A 25,063-nucleotide genomic window follows, 5' to 3' on the forward strand; every position below is an offset into this window, starting at 1 on the left:
CCATCACAGAGGGATGGTACATTTGGGAGCCCTAATAGACTTCCGTCAGCAACGGATCTTCCTCACTCCGGAAAAGGTTGCCTCTCTACAACTGCGAGTGAGCAGTTGTCTAAAGAGTTCCCAGGTGTCAGTTCACTCGGCAATGAGAGTTCTAGGGTCCATGGTGTCGACATTCGACATGGTGGAGTATGCCCAATTCTATTCCAGGCCCCTACAGGGGCTGATTCTATCCAAATGGAACGGGTTGCCGCACCGAATCAGGACTCAGATGCTTGTGTTGTCTCTGGAGGTGCGCCTATCCATGACCTGGTGGCTTCAAACAACTCCTCTCACCAAGGACCGCCCCTTTTGGATCCCGGCATGGATCCTTCTCACGACGGATGCCAGTCTCCAGTGTTGGGGGTTGGTGTCTGGTCCTCTTTCACTTCAGGGACGTTGGACAGTGGAAGAAGCGGTTCTTCCCATCAATATTCTGGAGCTTCGGGCCGTGTACAGGGCCTTCCAGTTGTCCGGTCATGCTCTTCATGGAAGAGCAGTGCAAGTTCAGTCCGACAACGCCACCCCAGTGGCGTACATCAACCGTCAAGGAGGGACTCCACCTTCCGGCCATCTTCATTCCAGGAGTTCTGAACTGGGAAGCGGACTTCCTCAGCCGTCACGACGTGCATCCCGGGGAATGGTCCCTTCATCCATAGGTGTTTCAACTGCTCGTGGACAAGTGGGGACTGCCGGAGGTGGACCTCATGGCCTCCCGTCACAGTCGCAAATTGCTAGTGTACGGGTCCAGGACAAGAGACACCGGCGCAAGCCTGGTGGACGAGCTGCCAGTGAAATGGACATTTCAACTGGCGTATCTCTTCCCTCCGATAGCCTTGCTGCCTCTGGTCCTTCGGAAATTCAAACAAGACGGCAGCACGCTTCTGCTGGTGGCACCGGCTTGGCCCAGACGTCCCTGGTACTCTGATCTTCGGGAACTATCCATCGACGTTCCGTTTCTTCTGCCTCAACGTCGGGACCTGTTGTCTCGGGCCCTGCCTACACCCGGACCTGGGTCATCTGTCTTTGACGGCATGGCTCTTGAGACAGCAGTCTTCAGAGCCCGGGGTTTTTCCAGCTCAGTCATCAGCACAATGCTACAGGCACGTAAGCCAGCTTCCACCAGGATCTACCACAGGGTGTGGCACACTTCTTTTCAGTGGTGTGAGTCCAGGAACTACGAACCTCAAGCGTTTCGTGTTTCTAGGATTTTGGCGTTCCTTCAGTCTGGATTGGACTTTGGTTTCCGCCTCGCTTCATTGAAAGTTCATGTGTCCGCACTTTCTGTATGGTTCCAGCGTAGAATCGCTACTCTGCCTGATGTCCGTACCTTTTTCCAAGGTGTCCTCCGGATTCAACCTCCCTTTGTTCCACCAGTGGCTCCTTGGGATTTGGCAGTGGTCCTTCGGGCCTTGCAGGGTCCTCCATTTGAGCCTCTGGAGTCGGTGCAACTCAAGTGGATGTTTTTCTCTTGGCAATTGCTTCAGCCAGAAGAGTGTCAGAACTAGGCGCACTTTCTTGCCGTTCGCGTTTTCTGATTTTTCACCAGGGCAGGGCAGTTCTTCGCACCTGTCCGGGGTTTTCTTCCCAAGGTTCTCTCCAAGTTCCACATTAATCCAGGAAATTGTGGTGCCGGCATTTCAGTCACCTGATCTCTCGGCTGGGGAGGCTTTCTTAGATGTTGTCCGTACTCTCAAGGTTCATATTGATCGCACTAGTTCCATTTGCAGATCGGATTCTTTGTTCATCCTCTTTGGTTTTCATAAGAGGGGTTGGCCTGCCAACAAGCCCATTTGCTTAGTTTAGTTATTTGTGAGGCTTATTCACAGGAGGGGGGTTACCTGTTCCAGCCTCTGTTAAGGCTCATTCCACTCGGTCTATGGGTCCCTCACGGGCTGCTGGCCATGGTGCCTCAGCTGTTCAGGTGTGTAAGGCGGCCACTTGGTCTTCTATACAGACTTTTCTACGATTCTATAAGTTTGACACCTTCACCTCTCAGGATGCATCCTTTGGGCGCCGATTTCTCCTTTCAGCACAGGAGCGTCCCCGTCCTTAGTTGTACTGCTTTGGGACATCCCCAAGGTCAACCCTGTGGACCCCCTATGGAATCGGAAGTAGAAAACGAGAGATGGTAAGAACTTACCTTTGTTCTCTGTTTCTACGAGGTCCATAGGGTCCACAGGGCGCCTGCCCTGACTCACCTGGCTTCATATGGGCTCTGTGGCTGGTTGCCGGTTTTCTGTTTCCTTTTCTTTGAGTATGGTTCTTGTGTGTTCCAGTCTTCCTTCTCTCTGTTTTCATCTCCTCCGGCCTTGGCTACTTACAAGCTGAGGTGGCTGGGGCGGGGTATATAGGAGGATGGACCCAGTGCATCCTGGGAGCAGCAAAGCTTTAACTGCATGGTGGCCGTGGATCCAAATCCAGCTATACCCCAAGGTCAACCCTGTGGACCCTATGGACCTCGTAGAAACAGAGATAACAAAGGTACGTTCTTACCATATCTCTTGTTTTTGAAAATGTTCCAGGTTGAAGCTATGAAATGTCGCTGTAGGCACACCACACACATTAGGGGATCCTCATTCTTACAAATAACTTTTTGCTTTTCATCTTTTCTTACAACTTTTTTGCATTGGTATAATTAGTTGAGTTAGCATATGTAAAATTATAAAGACTTGACTTAAAATCGAAATTTTTAATAATTTAAGAGCTATGTTACATTTTACAAATTTGAATTGTAAATAAATTCATTATTGAGTATATTTTACAAACCACTTTAACCTTGCTGTAGAAAATGCATGAAGTTTATTAGGGTTACTAAAAATGTTTAGCTTTTTCAAAACCTTTCAGTACACACTAGGTTTAGAATGTCTTTATTCTGCCCCCTGGTGTACAGTTGACACTTTGCAGCAGATATGGTTTTCAGTTTAATTTCTTTTGTAGATGGGAAAAGTATTTATGTGACCTAATTAAATTGGTAATGCAGTTTAATACCCTATTTTAACTTTTTTTTTTTTTAGCTTTGCATTTTTATGCTCTTCTCTATTAACACTAATGTGACAAGTTAACAAATGCAAAATGTTTTTTGTCTCTATATGTATTCTTATTATTTTAACCTGTGGTGTCAATTCTCAGCATGATCTCATAGCATCATGTCAATGAAGCCAGAGAGAGACACTTTTGGATTACTGAAGTGTTAAATTATGATTGCACTACATTTCATTACTTTAAGTTTTAAAGCCACAATTATTTTTTTTATTTTGTAATATTAATAGATTTAGGGCAGACTTTCCCAAATTCTGCCATTACAGACCAGGTTTTAAGGATATCCACGCTTGAGTCCAGATGGTTAAATTAATTTGACTGAGGTACTATATAAGTCACCTGTGCTCAAGCATGGATATCCTTAAAACGTGGACACAGGTGTGTGTGTATGTATATGTATATATATATATATATATATATATATATATATATATATATATATATATATATATGTGTGTGTGTATACAAATCAGGTCTGTGCAATGTGTCCTTGATTAGATATCCAGATTTTATATACAACGTTACTGGATATGGTGCCACTCTATCCTGACTCCTTGACAGCAGAGTCAAATAGGGATTTCTGAAACAGGCAGGCACAGGAGAGTGCACTCGTGAATAGTAAAATAAAATCACTTTTACTTATGTATAAGCTCACGTACATTAAGGTTCAAAATGATCAGCATAGCATTCAATCATCACCCGGCAGATGGTAACAGCTCTAGGGAGACGAATGGCTTTCACGGATATCGCCCGCTCTGGAGACAGGCATAGGATGAACTCCTCCTATACCAATAATGGGCTCTGTTTTATGACTCGGAAAAGTATTGTCCCCTAGTTTGCAAACATCTTTGACCTGGATGGAGATTGATCTGTAGAAATGTTTATTTTAGATTACATTCCCAAAGAGCAATTGCTTCTTATTTCACGCATGCTGCCTTTTTTGCATCAGCTGCCAACACAGTCACCACCACTAATTTGGGCATTATGAAATAAACCTTGTTGGTTCTTCTGAAGCTGGGTACACACTATTACGATATATTATGCAACCTTGGTACTTACCACCCTTCTGCACGACCATCGTATAGTGTGTACCCCCAAAGCCATCGTTTTCACCCGTCGTCCTTTGCATCATCTCATGGTACTTAATGCCCGTCCAATTTACGATTCCATGGACAACGTGGTTTTACATGAAGCGTGTAATGATATATTGCATTGTCATGCGGCGGATTGTGTAGTGTGTACTGCAATGCAATATATTGTTACATTGCATCGCTGGGTCCCATCAGCTTAACTATTTTGCATTTGCTTTTCCTCTGCTTCTATATTGGCCACTATACAGTTCCTAAGTACATGTGAAACCTATTCTTTTTGCTTTATTTTCAAGGGCATTCTGTTTAGCTACAACTTTTTTTCTGACATTCTTATCCTCCCAATCCTTATCAATCATGTTACTACTCACGACAGATGAGCAAAGCCCGGCAGCGGAAGCCCAACAGCGCTGGAAATCCCGATCGTCGCTAAGGTAAGTATATACTACCCTAACCCTCCTTAGGGGTGCCTAACCCTAATCCCCCCTTCCCCGCTGCCTAAACCTAAGTCCCCCAGGGGGGTGCCTAACCCTAACCCTCCCTCGCCTAACCCTTCCGGGGGGGTGCCTAACCCTAAGTCCCACCCGGGTGCCCTAAACCTGCCCCTCCTCCCCCCCGCGGCTGTCCGCTCGCGGTCCCGGCATTCCTTCAATCAGGATGCTGGGCGCCGGTCTCCCGGCGTCGGGGAAATGTCAGGCGTCTACATCTAGACGCCCAGCATTTCACCCTCGCCGGGATATGACTGTCAGGAAGCCCGCTGCCAGTATTAAGACAACGGTTTCCCGATTGTATACCAGGCTAGGCACCCCTGAGGGGGGAGGTTAGGGTTAGGCACTACTAAGGGATGGTTAGGGGGGAGAGGGGGAGGGTTAGCATACTTACTGCCCCTGCTATTGAGCCGCCAGTATTTCATACCAAACCCTCTCTAGCATATGGTGCAGTGTGTAGATGGGTCAAGACATGCCAATGTATCCAGAAGGTTGAAAAACTGGGTTTACAAATAAATGGGGTGGGATATCATTTGGCATGAGCAATTCACCCCTTGTGAAAATCTACCCAGTATTCTGTAGGCAAATGTCCTTTTCTATTAAGCTGGGTGACACCGTACTGGCACACTATGTGCACAGCAGAATTTTGTTTGTTATGGGATGTGAAGCATTCTGTGCGGTGTGCTATTTACTTATAACGCTTTAAAATATATATACAAGCCAGAAAATAAATGTAGTAAATTGAGGCACCATTTTTACTCTCTGATATTTTGGTTGTATATTACAAATATTAATATTGTTTTCCTGACATTTCAGAAAATGATCTTCATAATCATCTGTGTTGCCATCTTGCTCCTAATACTTGTAATCATCCTGGCAACAACACTGACATAATGACCACGTAATGAAATGGATCTCGTGCCTCCTCATCGCTTTAGTTTTGCACCAGAAAGCCTTACTGTGGGTACTTAAATGATCCAACTTGGGTACAGAACTCCTGTTTTTGTTTTCTTTGCAAAGTATAAGCCAAACCACGCTCATCTGCAACAAACGGACAGGCGAGTATGTAACTGGACATTGAGCCAAAACACATGTATCGCTTATATGAAAGCAGAGCAGGTTTTTCACCATTTCACTTAATGATTGTTTTTTGCTAAATGTAATGTTTATTACGTTAGGAGCTCATTTTAATTGTGAAAGATGGTGCTTGACATTAATAAGCTGTCTCCTAAATTGTCCATGTTTTTGTTTTTCTCTTTGTATCATACACTTTATAATCCAATGCAACTACGTTCAAGTGCTGCTGCATTCAGTGTTATTTTTTTTTAATAATTTAAATTACTCCTATTTAGGAATCCTTCTAAATCTTCAGTCTGCCTAAGAGGATTCCAGCCACAAAGGCAGGCATCGCATATTAGCCCTGATTACATCAGATGTAGCTGCTCATTTAAAAAATGATGACTCTTTTACTTGCCATATTAATCCCTTTATAGTTATTAAGGTAGCAGTAAAAAAGCAAAATCACTACTTTGCGTGACAACAACACTCCTCCTCAAACACATTGGAGCCTCCTTATTTTCATGGTTATCAATGCATTAACCTCACGAGCTGTCTTCTGAAGTCTCGTATATTAGTCATTTAATCTCAAAGACCTTTGTTTTACTTTTGTAAATGTAATAAGCACTGAATGGTATTACACTTATTATCACTTAGTGCGTCACAGATTGAGGAACACACTGCTTTAGTTTGTGATTTGTCAATGTTCATATCCTGGATCTGTGTTATAAGTAAATTGTGCTTGCTCTGTTTCCATATTGCATTTCACAACTAAATAACTCCTGTTCAAACTATATGAAACCCTTTCCCAGCAGTGGGAAGGTAGCGCCTGCTACACTAGCAACAGTGCCTTGTGGTCCGTCGTGTACCACCAAAGGGCCTTGTCAGTAGCTCCTTGCTGTCTCTTCCTTCGTCTCCTGTGGGACAGGCCAGACTGCAAAAACACTGCACTACAATCCGCAACCAGTAAAGCCGGCCCCATAATGTGATGGTATTTTCCGGGGGGAGAGACAAATACTGGTTGAGCCCTGTCATCACATGCAGCAGACTGAACACTACTGTCAGTAGAGTAGCCCTTACCTTACAAATAATAAAGAGATAAGCTCTGCATTCTGTAGTCCACTATGCAGCAATTATGTAATATCAATGTGAACAGTACTGTTGCTAACCCAAACCAGGTAATCAGTCTTGCAGGTCTATGTTTTACAGTGAATTCAATGTTTTGTGCTTGTGACGTGATATATGAGAAACTGGGCTTCTACCACAGGCCAATATAATATTGCAAAACAAGTTTATATCTTGTATATATGTAAACAAGCAGGACCAGACTTTTTTTTTCCTTCCCCTTTATGAATGAAACCAAATGCAAGGCAAATCACACATTACAGTAACCAATCTGCTTTATTCCACTCACTAATGTATGATTTGGGTAGAATGTGAAAATGTGAACATTTCAGTTTGAGCCACCGTGGCATGTCAGGAGAGCTAGACCCAACATTTGTCACTCTTTTGTTGTTTTATCTGATAAGTGATTTATTGTTCTGAAATAAGCCCCCACTTCCTAAATATTACATAGCCCAAAGTGTAACACTAATTGACATCTATTTTGTATCAATTTCAACATGCTGGGGCTTTGTTTTTGCTTAATTTTTTTTCTTTTAAACATCTCAGATTTTTTTGTTGTTTTAAATGCACATCTGATGTTGTATAAAGTGACTTGATTTTGTTACCTTTATTGTTGCTAAAACATTCTAAACCAGATGGAAATGGACAGGTAGCTACTTTGTACTAGTATGATATTTCTCTGGCTTAGTTATATAGTTTGCACCTTGCTGAAACACTAAGCACTGCCTTACATTAAAATAATTCCTATAGGTGCATCAAATAAATGTGTAAATTAACCTTTTAATATATAGATTTTTTTTTACTTTATTTAAGATTATTCTAGAGCTCAATTAAAGTTTTTTTTAAATGTGAATATAGTCATTTCTGTTATAATGAAGGATTTTGCAAATGTATTACATTTTTTAACACATTCAGTGCATCGAGTATGTTCCTCATTTTATGTGAAATTTCTCCAGTCTGATATTTGTTTACTCCAAAATGTAAAGTAACAATGGAAATTAAGGCGCTTGTAACACTAAGTAGTCTAAATGGTTAATATTTGTCATGCCAAAATTATTATTTTTTTCCTTCTATTCTTATGTTGTCAGCTACATAATTATGTTTCTGTTAAAGCATTTCATGTGAAGAGATTGTAGTGTTTTTGTATATTTTATGTCTTCCACTGAAATCTTAAAATTCGGTTTAGCCCTTTTTGGTAAAGTGTTAATTTTGCAAATCACACATCTTAGATGATACATTCCTTTAATTAAAACAAAACCAATACACCATTTCTGAAAGAACTTGTTCCTATTGCCATGTATATACAGAGCCTTATGTACCATAAGTGTATCATGGCTAATAAACTATTATGCTTTTTAAACACTATTTTTGAATTTTGGTGCGTAATCTTACTTGTTGCTGCTCTAATATTTTGCCTTCACAATTTGAAATGTTTGGCAGATATAATTGTGATGTTAGAAGCTTAAATTTACCTCCCTTGCGTTAAATTTGTGAGACACTGTACGCAGAATTCAGTAGATTCTATTTTTATGTAGCCTTTCCTTTTGGAAGTTATATACAGTATGACATTTCAGTATAAAATGGCATATACCTGTATAACATCCTGTTTATACATGGTAGAGGCAGCCATTTGTTTGCAGTACCCATTTTTTAGCTTCTGTCTATAGGAACTAGTGACCTCTGAATTCTGAGGCAGAAATTAAATAAGCTACATTCTTCTGAATGTTTGTTCATTCCAGAAACTCCCTGCTTTTATTTTGTGTTGTCGCAGGTCACTTTAATTCTTTCCTGCGCTAGAGTGGGTTTTCGGCGGAGGGAGGGTTTGTAAATGCACTGTTATCAACTGATAGACATGAAACTGCTGAAATGACTGTGGACATTGATGAGCTATGTCAATTTAAAGTTTTTGGTAAAGGATTAAAATTTTACTTCAATGTTTTTTTTTTACACCCATTTATTTTGTAGTATTTGCAAGATTATTGTACATGGGTTTGTTCCTCACAAGATAGTTTTTTAACACTTTAAAGAGAAGGTGTGCTGTACACTTTGTAGCCACTGTTAGCCATTGGCAGATATATATTTGTAATTGATCTAAAAAAGGTTGGTATCAGGAAAAAAAAAATGCATGTTTCACTTGTATAATGTATTATATAGTTACTTTTGCCTTTCCTGTTTGTATTTTGCAGCTATAACATGCTTTAGAATATTGTACACCCTCGGTAATTGCTTACATTTATACATTTTGTGACACATGATGCTTTGTGAGTTTAGGCTATTAAAAAAAATCCTTGAGCCCAAAAATATGTGTACTAATACATTTTCCAATAAAATGTTACCTGCAAAAAGAATCTGCTGTTACTTTTTTCTTCAATAAAATGTCTTCTTTTTGTGTAAATTGGTATACTTGCATGTGTTTTTTATCGTCATTTCAAAAGAGTATTTTACAGATTATTAAAATATTTCATTTTCAACACTTATGTAATGTTAAACAAGTTTCACATGCATAGGAGGAAAAAGGATACATAACAGCCCTACTTAAACATTTTATATACATTGGTATTGAATAATAGTGACTATGATATTTAAAAGTGTGTTGTCTTCATTTGTGATTGTCTGTTATGGGTATCTTGCAGCCAATAATGATGGGCTGACAATGAAGTTCCTTTCCTGGGTCATCACTGTGAGGCTGCACTGGATCAGTATCCTCTCTCTCCTATATTTACAAGCCTCATAAGCTAAGCTAAAATTAGAACTGGCACATGGCCTTCTGCACGGGCAGTGGGTCAAACCTTGCACCTGTGGAGTAGCTCAACCCTATGTCATTTCCAGTGATTGGAGCTGACGCCCCATAGCACAAGTCACATGCTTTACTCTGCCAAACTGTTAAACATTTAAAACTACAAACTCCAGTGTGTATTCTGCAACAAATCTGTAATTCCACCATAGGACATTGTCACTTGTTACACCTGTTTGCAAATACAGGAAGTTATTACACTCCAGCAATGAGCAGCAAGAAGCGAGAAGATCTGGTATGTACTTACTGTAAAATCTCTCCCATGTCATGTGTTACCATGTATATCAATCACTCTTAACATGGAGCAATTTTTTTTGTTATGATGGATCTTTATTTTTTTATTTTAGTTTTTTCCTTGGATGCAGAATGTTCAAATTTTATATCCATTAGAGTAAATATTACATTTATAATACATAAAAAAAAAAAAAAAAATTCAGAAAAGCTTATGTTTTGTATAACTGTTGATAGATGAAAATATTTGGTTGTAACTGTTATTATATTAAAATTATGTGTTAGGACTTTCCCAAGAACATAAATATTAAAATGATACTGATGCATTTTCCTGGAAATAGCTTCTGGTGCTTGGATATTGCAGATAATGGAGGCTAGTGTTTATATTCAGTAAAGCCAGGAAATGACTTTCTATACCTGGATGGAGATAATCTGTATTAGCTGATGAAAGGCCACAGCTGAATCTAATACATGGCTCCACCCATCGCTAGGGATAATAGCATTTTGCAGACTTTCATTTCAGCATGCATGTAGCACTATGCACCTTCCTTAGCATCTGGTGCAGGGACGGGTCTTACACACTGCCTGATTGTGTACGGCTGCCTTTGCTGGGCTTGTGGAGGTTGCAAAAAGTTGAAGACTTTACATCAGTAAATGATCTGACTCCATCAGTATCAGTTGTGGTGGTCTTCTGTAATTCATAATTGTATATTAAAGAAAAGCACAACGTTTTCATATTATTGGAATTATACATATTGAATAATGGTACATTGCAATACAGGTACATTACATGCATGAGAAAATTAGAGTTTTGTTGTATATTGGCTGACAGTAAGTAGCACTACCAGGTGTTTAACACCTTCAGAGTTCTTTCTTAAGCTGGCCACACACTAGACCAACTTTCATCCAACCAGCCAACTAGTTGATCGGTTGGAATGAAAATCTGGAAACCTATGGGAGTAAATGATGATCATCAATTTGCTCCTAAATGCCAGAAAACAGATGAAAATGGTTGTCAGTGTAGATCAAACATTTATCAAACTTGTCTATTTGTTCAAACAACAGTTTTTGTCCATTTTCTGGCATTTGCGAGCAAATTGCTGATTGTCATTTACTTTCATACCTTACCAGATTTTCATTCCAACCAATCAACTAGTTGGATGTAATTTGGTCTAGTGTGTGGCCAGATTTAGTTGGTACTTGAATGGATTCTAGAGACAATACGGCGGTTTTGGGAATAGAATACAATACTTCCATCTTGTCAACTGTAGCAAAAATGCTCTGAAACAGACTGTACCCAGGACATTGGGTATTCTGTGCACTTATAAACAATTTGTGCACACTAGGGCTCCTATGTTAATGTATTGTGTAGTGTCTAATGTTTCTACTGCTTGTTTACATTTTATTTTGACATGATTTCTACCAATATGAACAATGAGGTTTACAATAATACGAATACTAATATACAGTTTGAAATAGGACTGATGTATATTATACTTTGTTCATGTTTCTCATGGAATAATTTAAATCTAAAGGACCTATTTATCAAGGCAGTTTATCATAAAATATTGGGGAAACTACAGTTACTGCATAATTTTATGTATCGTAACTATGTGCTAATAGCCTAATACAGGAGAAACACAGAAATCGCCTGCAAAAGGCTAATGGGGGGCATCCACTAGACTATTTTATCCCTGTCCAACCTCTTAACGATTTTCCTTTGAAGTTTCCCTTGAAATTTGATCTTCCACTCTTAACAATTTCCAAAAGATTTGCAGAAGATCTAACGATAAACTATGTTTCAATCTGTGATTGAGAGCTTTCAGCTATAGTGGGCAGATAGTGGTTCATCGTTTGATCGTTCAGCTTGAACGATGTTCAGTCGATGGAGGAGACGATCAAACAACCAGTGGGAGCGCGCATCGTACTTCGTTAGAAACAATTACTGCACAATTTGCAAACGATTATCGAACGATTTTATCATTATCGTTCAATCGTTCAACTTTATCGTCTAGTGTATACCCCCCATAACTATTGTTTTTTTGGAGTTTGGCCCTGTTAGTTGATGCAATTATTATTAGATGGCGTGAACTGCTTTTTGCCTATGGAGGCATTCTCGCAGGAGAGCAATATTCCGATCCCTCTCTCACAGGCTCGGTCTGACTGCATTCCCTGGAGGAGTCTTTCCCTGCATTATCGCTACCACTGTCCCTGCGAGTTAATTTTTTTAGATAGCGGGGATGTTTTCATTCAAAACTAAAATCTCCATCGTGTTACTGACTTAATTGCAGCAGTGCCACGATTATTTATGCATAAACCCCCTCATTGTGTCGTTTGGTACAGTATAGGATATTTGGAGCCGTATTCAATTTGAGGCGTTAAGTCCGGATAGGTGATACTTCACCGCCAATGACGTCATTATCGCATGTTTTGCTTTTACCCCGTATACAATTTGAAAGACTTTCCGCCTAGGCGGAAAGTCAATGCAATGTAATAGGCGGTAAAGTATCGCCTATGAATGGCAAGCAGAAAAAAGTGCAAAATTGGGATTTTGGGGTGCAACATTGCAGGAACCCCCATGCAGGCTTCAGACAGTTTCCCAAAGGTAATCTGTGTTAAAAAAAAAATGTAAAAAAAAACCACTTAAGGACACCCCAAAAATTTACTTTGAATTTGGGGGGGCAGAAAAAAAAATGTTGGGATACAAAGTTAAAAACCAGCAAACTTGAATCTGGGGGGGTCCCCAAGTATGCCCCAAGTGTTTTTTTGATTGCAAATGCTTGCGGCAGGTGGATTTTTCACGATTTTTTTTCAACTTGACTTTAGCAACTTTTAAATATGCTGACCCCCATTTTCAGGTACCCCAAATTTGCTGGGATAAGTTATTTTCTTGAAAAAATACTCCTGAATACTATTCTGCATCAGGTGTAGAAAAACGCTATTTAGCAGCTATTGAGCCTGTTTAAAAACACCAAATACCTTCAGCAGGCCAAATTGGGGGGTAACATAGGGAACCCCCATGTCAGAGCATCATTTGGGTGGTGTCAGGCTGATTTCCCCAAAACTGACAGTACTTTCCGTTTGTTTCAGTATCGCCGGGTCCCGTTTACGCGTACTTTCATATTGAATACGGGGTAAAGCCTGGACGACCGCAATACTTTCTACCGACTTCGCCTGTTTTGTAGGCAGTAAAGTCCGGGCCACGTTAAAGTATCGCGGCTCAGCTCAAATTTAATACGGGCCTTAGTGGTGTGGTTTTTTTTCTCTTTAAACAGGCAGTTTACCATTACATGCAGTATTGTGAAACATAAATCCCACATGGTCATTATGGTTGTTTTAATTGTCTTGTTTTGCACCTTCATGTTTCATTATTTTGCCTGAAATCAACCCAAGAAAAATATTTGTAATTACAGTATTCCCATATACAAAGACTAGCATGTTTAGGTGACCGTGCAGTTTTGGAACCAATATGTCCTGCTGACCTTTGTTACTTTATATAAAGCATATAGAGAAAGGAAAGATACACCTGCTTATGGAGGCACACCTTCCAAAATATGTTAAAATGTACCCTTTATTGGCAAACTTAGAATTAAAATGGAAGGCGCATAGGATAAAACACATGAGCTATATAAAAGGCATAACTGTATTTTATGGTAATATATTAATTTGTAATAAACAAAACACAAGTAATGAAAAAAAATATAGAAAGTGGGTGAATAAGGTACAAATGTCATGTGTGGTGGAAGCTTCCTCAGTCACTGGTCGTGTTTTCCTTACTAAGATGATGATGCAGCCCAATTTTTAGATATTTTACAAAACTACCCAGTGTATTAACGATACTGGATCAGAACCCCTATACACACCTTCCTATACCTTCTAATATCCTGCCTATACCTTCTAAGGATGACGCTAATTTGCGTACGCAGTCATACAGTAAATAAAGACTTAGACCTGGAATCTGTGGTTCCAAAGCACAAGTATTATTCAAGTAAAAGTTCAGACAGTTACACGCAATTGATCCAGACACAATTTAGGCGCAAAAGGAATACTACAGACCCAAGTACAGTATACATACGCAGCGCTTCCTGTACCAGGTGTTAGGCATCAGCAAGAAACTCCTCGTCTATCAGCATGCAGCACGAAGACTAAGAACCCAGTGTTTGAGCACACATATTTATACCCCCCAGGAATAGACAAAACAATAGAGACGTTTGTTGCTGATGCTATTGGTTCCCAAGGGGGGATCCATCTGTTATGGAGCATTTAACAGGCTGGTTCAAATAGACTCTCCCTGCCTCTTAACAGCTGGGGGTCTCTCCCTTCCCGCCCCCTGTAACATCCTAACAGTTAATACATTTTGTTGCTTGAAGTCTCTGCGATCCATAACTCGAGAATGCATGATGCAATCTCCCCACCGATAACACCGGAATACTGTGGAAAGAGTACGCATCAGTACTAAACCAAACACGGCTTGTTTAGCATGAATAAAACCTTAGTTATCAAATATCTTTATTTCACAGCGTTTATATTAACTGAACCAACTTAAATCATATATCTTAAAGCTAATGGAACCTTGTAAGTGAATATGTAATGTGTGAGTGTACGGGGTTTGATATGAAGACGCTAGTTAACTTGGTGCGGATGCATGCGCATTTAGCTACTAAACGGTGTTTTCATTCAGGGTCTTGTGCATTCGCTAATATGCGACTAGTTAACAGCGCTATTATGCGTATTGTGTATATGAGAAATGATGGGAGATGCAATCGCATGGTGCTAATAGTATTATCGCCACATGTACTAAAATGTGAGTTTATCTAAAATGGTGCTTAGGCGGCCATTCGCAAAATGGCGTCTTGCGATCTCATTTTCAAGATGGCGTCTTGCGATCTCATTTTCAAGATGGCGTCTTGCGATCTCATTTTCAAGATGGCGTCTTGCAGCCAGTCGCAAGATGGCGTCGCCGCTATTCAATTTTAAACTGAACTTGTCTCAGCCAATTACTCAGCTTCGACAGTCCACCGTTTGATAGCAAACAACATGCTATCACAATCTGCTATTAGAATTTAATTTAGGCTTACATTTACATATTATTTAGTGTTATTGTGGGATGGCACAAGGTGGTTCTTAATCCATCAATAATGTGTCTCTGGGTGGGGACATAAAACTACTATTATACGCACACCGCGGATCTTGGAAGATCATATGAAAGGTGTGGTAATGCACCAGTCTTATAACATCAGTCTTGAAGGGGAATTGAGACTTTACATTATCTGAGGTGTTCTATAAATAACATTTCAATAATACATTCTATGCATGTCTAAATATAATACATCAAACGATAGTATTTCCTAGTTCAGGGTTGTAATGCAGTTCTATATTTACCTCGGTATACATATTGTCATTACTGACCACCATCATAGTTTCGTTCTTACGTTTTACTCTGTTTTTACATTTTCCACACTTCAACACAATAGGAACACACCGGACGCATATGCCAATTATTATGATGACAATTAGTATAAGTATCAAGAATTTGCCTATGCTGGCGATCACTTCCTGGACCCATTCCCCCCTAGACCTGAGAACCATTTCACTGGGTTCAGCCATGAAACCCATCCTTCTATCTTCTCCCCTACTTCAGCCACTGAAGTGTTATGGTTCTTACGAAACTCCCATTTTAGCTGCAGAATTTCATCCTACTTCCGGTCTATCACCTCCTTGGGGTTGCTTGTATCATTGGTGACATAGGTGCAACATTTTACTCCGAACTGGGTGGCCAATGTTACGCAATATCCTCCAGTAACAGCAGTTAAATAATTCAGCACTAGCCTGTGTTGCACCATTTATTTCTTGTACGCTTGTAATTCTCTCCCTGTATACCTGAATGTGTCATCATACATCTCAGTGATATTATCCAGTTGTCTCACTGATTAACTGAGTGACTTTATGTACGTCACCAGGTATCATATTTCTTTTGCCTCTGTGTTCATATTGTGTGTGAAGATATGGTGATGGTGTGTTTTTATGTATACCCAGCATTTCAACATGTGTGAGGGTCATAACTTCTGGGACTACTCTTCCCAGGTAACACAAACCTTCAGAACTTGGGGAGAGCCATTTATACGCTTTTCTTCCACATATGAAATATACATTATCAGGGAGAACATAAGGAATGGTATGCATCATTATCATTAAGCACATTTCCCTTGCAAACAATCCTATTTCTGGGTCTTCCATCTGGTACATGCAAGTTTCTGGTTGTATTATCTTAGAACAATAACCATTTGGCACCTTACCAATAATTTCTTTGGTGGAACTCAATGTATACCGATACCTAAAATGTTTCCCACCAGACTTAACGGAGCGTAACAGATCATGGTTTATGGACTCATTATCAGCTCTTTGTGAGAAGGTCATCGTCTGATTATTCCCCGTCACTTCCCAACTCCCGGGTCTATTGGGGTTGGTTATGTTTAAGCACAAAAATGATCTATCTACTTGGAATTGATGGAGTTTGAAAGGAGGTGGTTTGGATGAGAGAAATTTTCCATCCAAGGTTTTCCCTTTTTGCAATTCTAAAATTTCCGTGGTATTCAGCGGAAATGGCACCAACCCTACATTATGCTGTCCCTGTGGCACATGTGAACACACCCAGCAATCAGTTTGTTTTAACACTTTGCCTGCCATACTATGATAATCCTCTAAAGGATATCCACCCCAGTACGGGCTATATATAGGTTGGCACCGTTGGATACAGTTATCAACTAGGGACCCACAAAGCACACAAATACAGGAATCTTCAGACGATAAACCTCCACACCTTCCCCGAGTATCCGGAATGATAGCTCTCTTAACAATAACAGTACTAAGGTTGGTCAGACACTTCCCTGATTGGCATTGCACTCCTGACTCCACTCCATCAGCACTGCCATCAGCTCCCATTTCCTCGATCGGTCTCCCATCACAGAAACTGGATACTACCGAACCGACCAAGATGGTGAACACTCTAAAAGAGAATATGAAAATGAACACAGCAGGCCCGTTCATTGTCACAACAAGACCTGCAGATTTCTTTCTGTTCAGTTATCTCACGACAACCTGTTCATTCCTCCCGGAACAAGCTCACGAGCGACAGGTCCACACTATCAGCCTTGTCTCTGACTTGTTTCTCCACTGGTTGATTGACCTTTTTGCAGTGAGTGGAATGGACCCAGGTATCTCTCTCGTCCACCTTCAAAGATGTAGTACTCGTCAGCAGCACCTGATACGGACCTTCCCACCTATCAGTCAAACAACCTGAATGCAAGAAATTTCTGATCATTACATATTCTCCTGGTTCAACATCATGACAGTTAGTTTCAGGCATATCATTAGACAACAATTTCAGTTTCTGCTGCTGTTGCTTTAACTACTTACTCATTGATATAAGATACTTTACAGTTACCTCGTTGTTACCCTTCAGGTCTTCCTGTGGACTTATAATCAAATGAGGTTGTCTACCAAACAATATTTCAAATGGGGACAGATTCAGAGGAGGTCTAGGAGTGGCCCTGATGCTATGTAGGACCAAAGGTAACGCTTCTGGCCATCCTAGTCCAGTCTCTGCCATAATTTTACTTAGCTTATTTTTAATAGTCCCGTTCATCCTCTCTACCTTGGCACTGGCTTGCGGTCGGTAGGGGGTATGAAGTCGGCTGTTAATACCCATTAGCTTACACATATTTTGAAAAACATCACCTGTGAAATGGGTACCCCTATCACACTCGATGATTTTAGGGATACCGTACCTGCATACAAATTCCTGAACTATTTTCTTGGCAGTAAACGCAGCAGCAGTAGTGGCCGCTGGGTAGGCCTCAACCCAGTTAGAAAATACGTCTGTGCACACTAATACATACTTAAGGTTCCTGCAGGGTGGTAATTGGATTAAATCAATTTGTATCACCTGGAAAGGTCCATCAGTCGGTGGAATGTGGGACTGTTCGGTAGGGATCACTTTCCATATGTTCTTTCTCAAGCAGGTCCGCCAGGATATTGCTATCTTTTCTGCTTGTGAAGAAAAACCTGGTGCGCACCAGTATGCCCTCACCAACTTGCACATACCCTGTTTACCCAGATGAGTCAGGCCGTGTGCTGCCTCAGCCAGGCTGGGGTAATATGCCTTGGGGGCTACTGGCTTACCATGTCCGTCCCTCCAGAGCCCAGAGGACTCTTGCCCACATCCCTTGGACTTCCAAATGGATTTTTCCTGAATTGAACACATTTTGCATCTCAATTAATTTCAGCATATCAATTGTTTGAAATGACATAATTGTTTCAGTTGGAGAAAACATTTTTAACCCTGCTGCCCATTTTGCAGCTTCATCAGCTCTGTTGTTGCTCAGTGACACCGGGTCATCCTCACATGTATGGGCTTTGCATTTAATTACTGCCACCGCTTTGGGCAGTTGGATTGCTTCTAAAAGATGTTTTATGTGTCGGGAATGTGCAACTGGTGTGCCTGCTGCTGTCATAAAATTTCTCAGACGCCATAGAGCCCCAAAATCGTGCACCACCCCGAACGCGTACCTCGAGTCAGTGTAAATGTTAGCAGATTTGCCTGCTGCCTGTTCACATGCTCTAGTCAGTGCTACTAATTCTGCCACCTGGGCTGAGTGAGGAGGACCAAGAGGTTTAGCTTCTATGATGTCTGTGTCATTTACAACAGCATAACCTGTACATAATTCACCTGTGTCTGTTTGTCTATGACAACTCCCATCCGTATAAAAAGTTACATCCACATTCTCTAAAGGTGTGTCATGTATGTCAGGTCTAGCAGTAAAGGTCTGATTCAGATATGTCATACAATCGTGCGTATCATTATGTCTGCCGAACTCACCTCCCGCCAGCAACTCCTCTCCTTCCACCCTTTGTACATCATGTTGTACATATGGTAGGTATGTTGCTGGATTCAGCGTACTGCAACGTTTAACAGTAATATTTGCAGGAGCGATTAGAGCTAGTTCCCATTTGGTGAACCTAGCCGAGGAGACGTGTCTGGTTTGAGCTGAGTTCAACAGAGCAGATACAGCATGGGGAGTGTAGACAATCGTATCATGGCCCAATACTACGTCCTCACTTTTACTCACCAATAGAGCGGTAGCTGCTACACTTCTCAAACAGGTGGGGAGTGATCTTGCAATAGTGTCCAATTGGGCACTGTAGTATGCTACGGGCCTACTGGCATCACCATGTTTTTGTGTAAGGACACCTGCAGCACAACCATCGGCTTCCGTACAATACAAATCAAAAGGTTTTTCATAATCAGGTATTCCCAATGCAGGAGCTCTTGTCAAACTATCCTTAAGATTAAGGAAAGCCTGTTCTGATTCCTCTGTGTGTACGACACGATCAGGCTTTGAGGAAGAGACTAATTCCTGTAAAGGTAAGGCCAAAATAGAAAAACCTGGAATCCACATTCTACAGTATCCACACATTCCCAAGAAGGTACGAATTTGCTGTTGATTCTGCGGCAGTGTCATGTTTTGTATGGCCTGGATTCTATCTGTAGTAAGATGTCGTAACCCCTGGGTTAGGCAGTGTCCCAAATATTTTACTCTGGATTGGCACAGCTGTAGTTTGTCCTTAGCCACCTTGTGTCCTGTTTGCGAGAGATGAAGTAACAAAAGTTTAGTATCATTCAAACATGACATAAACGAGTCAGAACATAGCAATAAATCGTCCACATATTGAATTAGAACAGATCCATTGGCAGGTTGAAAAGATTGTAAACAGTCGTGCAATGCCTGGAAGAAGATACTGGGGCTGTCTATGAAACCTTGGGGTAACCGTGTCCATGTGTATTGTAAACCTCTGTATGTAAATGCGAATAGATACTGACAGTCAGGATGGAGAGGCACAGAGAAGAAAGCAGAACAGAGGCCAATGACAGTGAAATGGGTTGCATTTGGTGGGGTCTGCATCAGAATGACAGCTGGATTTGGCACTACCGGGAATTGGCTCTCTACTACCTTATTAACACCTCTAAGGTCTTGTACCAGCCTATAACCCCTCCCACCACTCTTCACTGGAAAGATGGGACAGTTGGCTACACTAGCTGTACGAACTAAAATTCCCTGTTGCAATAATCGCTCAATTATTGGGAAAACCCCTAATTCTACCTCCTGTTTTAGTGGGTACTGGGGAATTTTTGGAGCTTGCCTACCGCTTTTTAAATTTACCATTACTGGGCTTACGTTTGCCATTAATCCAGTGTCCTGTCCATCTTTAGTCCAAAGGGAATCTGGAATTAGGGACAACATTTAATCTACCTGTGATGGAGTTTCATTTAAAACTGTAGAGTGATGCATTATCCTTTGAGGAGTGTCTAACATATCCCGCACCTCGTATACCATTCTCTCTGGGATATCTAAAAATACACAATCAGGGGTGCAATATATAACACATCCCATCTTACATAACAAGTCTCTGCCCAGTAGGTTAGTAGTAGCCGCAGCAGCCAGGAGAAAAGAATGCCTGGTATGCAACGGCCCAATAGTAACCTCTGTGGACTTTGTTAAAGGATAATGTTCCACTTTACCTGTTACACCCATTGTTGGTACTGTCTTGTTGGTCACCTGTAAATTAACAGGAGATTTTATCACTGACCTGGTCGCCCCTGTGTCTACAAGAAAAGGATATTCAGTACCAGCTACATCAACCATCATGACCGGTTCTTCCCTAGTACTTCCCATTAACCTGACTATCTGTAGGCTACAGGTATGACCTGACCCCTAGCGTTGGCTACCATTCTCCAATAAAGCATTTACGGCCACAATTGGAGCTGGTGCCTGCTGGACACTTGCTGGCCTCTGTGCATATCCCTTATGGGGATATCCAGGTCTCCCCTGATTTGGGGTTCCTACTCTTTTTACTGTAAAGTTTCTACTTAAGTGTCCTGGTTGTTTACAGTTAAAACATGTTTGTGTATCGGGTGAAGACGTGCTGTTGTGAGGTTTGCGCAGAGGGTAAAGGTGGTGGATGTGGGTAAGGATAGGGAGGGTAAGGGTATTGTGGGGGATAAGAAGTTGGCGGGTAGTATGGGACCTGTGGTTGTGTCGGGTTAGTGGGATAGAGTTGTGCTTGTTGATGTGTGGGATTAGTGAGGGCACATAATTGTTCAGATATGAGTGTGTGTGCAAGTGTGATGTTACCGTCATTCCCTCCAGAGCTTGGATACTGACAGCAATTCGTTTTTCGCTCTGGGCTTCTCTCTTCTTTGAGATGTTTTTCTCATGTTTGATGCAGTTTCTATGAGGGCATCTATTGTGAGTCCCCGCCAACCAGGCTGTGAGGTCTGAACCCGAGTTTTTAAACTCTTTCAGACCGTCCACGAGTACCGTGACTATCATTCCCCTGTGGTGAGTGCTATCTTTAATATCTTCTATCCCACTGTACTGGGTGATAGCCTGCAGAGCCCGGTCACAATAATCTTCTGCAGTTTCACTCTCCTTTTGCTTGATTGTGAAAATTTTGTTCCAGTTAACTACTACTGGAAAATATATACCCAATTGAGTCACAATGCGGGATATGTTACCTTAGTTTACTTGGTCTGTTAAGGGAACGTCACCATTCAATACACAATCCGTGTTAAATTTTGTCACGTCGGTATTGCGTGGCAGACAGGCCCTTAACACCACACGCCAATCTTTATTAGTTGGTTCATGAGAACTACCCAAATTTCTCAAAAATCTTTGACATTTGGCTAGCTCCTTTTTGGGATCGGGGAAATCATTTATGATGGAATTTAGTTCTGCTCTTGTCCAAGGACAATGCATTACTACTTCCCTCGTTGGTACTAAACCGTTCGCATCTGCATTTCCATTTGGAATGGTTATTGTCCGAATGGGATGCAGACCGATAGCGCTGCTACCTTTGACCTGGTTACCTGGCTGGCGGTTTAGTCTGCTGCTGCTATGTATGGTATGAACAACTTCCTCTATGGGTGCAGAGGGCATAAACACTTCCCTTGCTGTTACCGATGGAGATGGCAGCACCACTCGTGATTGTGGTGATGCAGCATCTATCATCTGCACAGCATGGGAAATGGCAGACATTACAAAAGGCTCATCATCCACATCATGAACATTTTCTTTATAGTTGCTTAAGAGAGGGTACAAGTTGCTTGTTACATTTTTATGGGTATTTTTGGTAACTGTACTTGCACCTCCATCCACATAAGGTGGGGGAGGTGAGCGTGAACTGCTGGCAATACTCTCCACGATGCTACCTTGCCGCACGGGTGCGCCATTTTGCGGCTCGCCCGTATTGCAATTTAGCGCTGTGGATGTATTTTCTGGCAATGTGCTCGCGATGCTAGTTTGCGTCGTTTGCACATTTTTAAGCCACGCATCCCCCTCATGCTGCCACAGTTTTAAACATTCAAAATATTTAACCTTTTTCTCTTGGGAGCGCATCAAACTGATGTGATCCCGGACATTATCTAACACATTTTTATCAAAACTACCAATTCTGGGAAACGGTCTAACACTCTTCCTCGTCATAGTAAACCATAAATCACAATACCTTATTGCCTAAGTACCATACTTAGTACGCATAATACGACGGGCCAATCCAATCGGTGCCTCCATTAGCAGCACATCATTGTCTAACATCTCTACTGTTTGCATGGCTCCCATTCTGAGACAACTCCTATGCTTTTCAATAAAGATTTAAACTGGTGTAAGACAATCAAGATACTTTCACTTACCTGTGGACGATTTAAGTTGGCGGCACCCACACACCTGGATAAGATTTGAAAAAGGCAACTTCCACACCCGGATAAGATTTAGTAAGGCAACTTCCACACCTATGGGAGTTTATATGTCAGCTACTCCCACGCACCTCTCTACAAGACAACATGTACACCTGCTACTGTGTATAGAATGGTAAAGCTGCTTACCGAGCGACTAGCACTTAGCCCTTAAAGGTCATACGGTACCTTTTACTGTAGGGAACAAGTTACCCCTACCAACAAAACACTCACTGTTACACAGTTTTTTTTTTTCCTGCGCAGAAAAATACACATTAATCCAGATACTGATAATAATTGAAAAAAAAAATGTAAACCTCAACGGCTTTGTTCAAACACGTGGCAGCACAATCGGAAGTACGTATACGCTAATGTGCGACCAGTCGCATACACAATGATGCGACTACCACACAACCGTATGACAACTTTAGCTGCGTACTCAAAACTGCGTCTTTGCTGTGCGCAAACCTGCGACTTGGCCGCGTACTCAGTACTGCGGCACCCCTTTAAACGTAAGGTTTTATCAACAGAGGAAAACAAACTTTTTCCTCTCTTGTCCCTGGATTCTAGTCAACTTCCTTGATTCACACGGAGACGGATAGCGATCTTTCAGCACAAAGCGGTTGCAGGCAAACCCTGCATGTGGCCACTCCACCCTTTGGTGAAATATCGATAGCTGTATGTACCGTGTGAACAGGTAAGTGACTTCACTACGAGCCCCCAACTAACGATACTGGATCAGAACCCCTATACACACCTTCCTATACCTTCTAATATCCTGCCTATACCGTCTAAGGATGACGCTAATTTGCGTACGCAGTCATACAGTAAATAAAGACTTAGACCTGGAATCTGTGGTTCCAAAGCACAAGTATTATTCAAGTAAAAGTTCAGACAGTTACACGCAATTGATCCAGACACAATTTAGGCGCAAAAGGAATACTACAGACCCAAGTACAGTATACATATGCAGCGCTTCCGGTACCAGGTGTTAGGCATCAGCAAGAAACTCCTCGTCTATCAGCATGCAGCACGAAGACTAAAAACCCAGTGTTTGAGCACACATATTTATACCCCCAGGAATAGACAAAACAATAGAGATGTTTGTTGCTGATGCTATTGGTTCCCAAGGGGGGATCCATCTGTTACGGAGCATTTAACAGGCTGGTTCAAATAGACTCTCCCTGCCTCTTAACAGCTGGGGGTCTCTCCCTTCCCGCCCCCTGTAACATCCTAACAGTTAATACATTTTGTTGCTTGAAGTCTCTGCGATCCATAACTCGAGAATGCATGATGCAATCTCCCCACCGATAACACCGGAATACTGTGGAAAGAGTACGCATCAGTACTAAACCAAACACGGCTTGTTTAGCATGTATAAAACCTTAGTTATCAAATATCTTTATTTCACAGCGTTTATATTAACTGAACCAACTTAAATCATATATCTTAAAGCTAATGGAACCTTGTAAGTGAATATGTAATGTGTGAGTGTACGGGGTTTGATATGAAGACGCTAGTTAACTTGGTGCGGATGCATGCGCATTTAGCTACTAAACGTGTTTTCATTCGTGGTTTTGTGCATTCGCTAATATGCGACTAGTTAACAGCGCTATTATGCATATTATTGTGTATATGAGAAATGATGGGAGATGCAATCGCATGGTGCTAATAGTATTATCGCCACATGTACTAAAATGTGAGTTTATCTAAAATGGCGCTTAGGCGGCCATTCGCAAAATCGCGTCTTGCGATCTCATTTTCAAGATGGCGTCTTGCGGCCAGTCGCAAGATGGCGTCGCCGCTATTCAATTTTAAACTGCACTTGTCTCAGCCAATTACTCAGCTTCGACAGTATGTTCCCCTTTCCCAGTTCAAGTTAATTTCAAGCTGTATTACAGATGTGTCCACATACATCTTACCTCCGTGCACTACAAGTTCCGTTATACAGAACATGTGAGCGCTGTGTGACACTGTAGCGCCAAGCGCTGTGCAACGTTGTACCTTCAAATGCGTCGTATTCGCAAAGCGATGCAAATAGGACGCACATGCAGCTTCTGCTGATTAAAATGGTATGTGGCATGCCTATCTGTACTTCTTTTATATGGGGAAATAGGAAAGCTCACATAGCCTATAAGACCCTTTGTCGGCCCTGTGAAGAGGGAGATTTGGCTTTGCCTGATGTGCACCTCTAGTACCTTGCAGGTCAGTTGACCCAGTTGAGTGGGTTACCCCATTGGACAAGGGAAACCTCCCTTTTGGCTCTCCTTGAGAAGGTGGGTCTGAACTCATTTGCAGTTTTTGTTGGCTCTTACTCCACTTTCCCATTGTCCTCTCTTGCTACAACATTCTCGTAGAATTTGGTTGAATGCGGAAAAAGTCTTGAGGGGACCCTGTCATGGACTCCGGCGTC

The 25,063-nt window shown here is 41.6% G+C and overlaps 2 protein-coding genes across 7 annotated transcripts in view; both read left to right on the top strand.

The window, feature by feature from the left end:
* STX2 (syntaxin 2) overlaps positions 1–8,200 on the top strand; it is a 106,920-nt gene extending 98,720 nt beyond the window's left edge. Inside the window, exon 10 of one of the 2 annotated variants that reach the window (XM_088482098.1) lies at positions 5,471–8,200. In XM_088482098.1, coding sequence (XP_088338224.1) covers positions 5,471–5,548 — 78 coding nt within the window. In that variant the 3' untranslated portion in view covers positions 5,549–8,200. The remainder of the gene's footprint in view (positions 1–5,470) is intronic. The other variant, XM_088482097.1, reaches the window with a different exon arrangement.
* A 1,530-nt stretch (positions 8,201–9,730) lies between these two features.
* The window catches only part of RIMBP2 (RIMS binding protein 2), a 575,178-nt gene continuing 559,845 nt past the window's right edge, over positions 9,731–25,063 (top strand). For all 5 annotated transcript variants that reach the window (XM_088482099.1, XM_088482100.1, XM_088482101.1 and 2 more), the window contains exon 1: positions 9,731–9,864. In XM_088482099.1, coding sequence (XP_088338225.1) covers positions 9,838–9,864 — 27 coding nt within the window. In that variant the 5' untranslated portion in view covers positions 9,731–9,837. The remainder of the gene's footprint in view (positions 9,865–25,063) is intronic.

This window comes from Taudactylus pleione, unplaced genomic scaffold (assembly GCF_031769625.1).
Source record: "Taudactylus pleione unplaced genomic scaffold, aTauple2 ptg000282l, whole genome shotgun sequence".
NCBI lineage: Eukaryota > Metazoa > Chordata > Amphibia > Anura > Myobatrachidae > Taudactylus > Taudactylus pleione.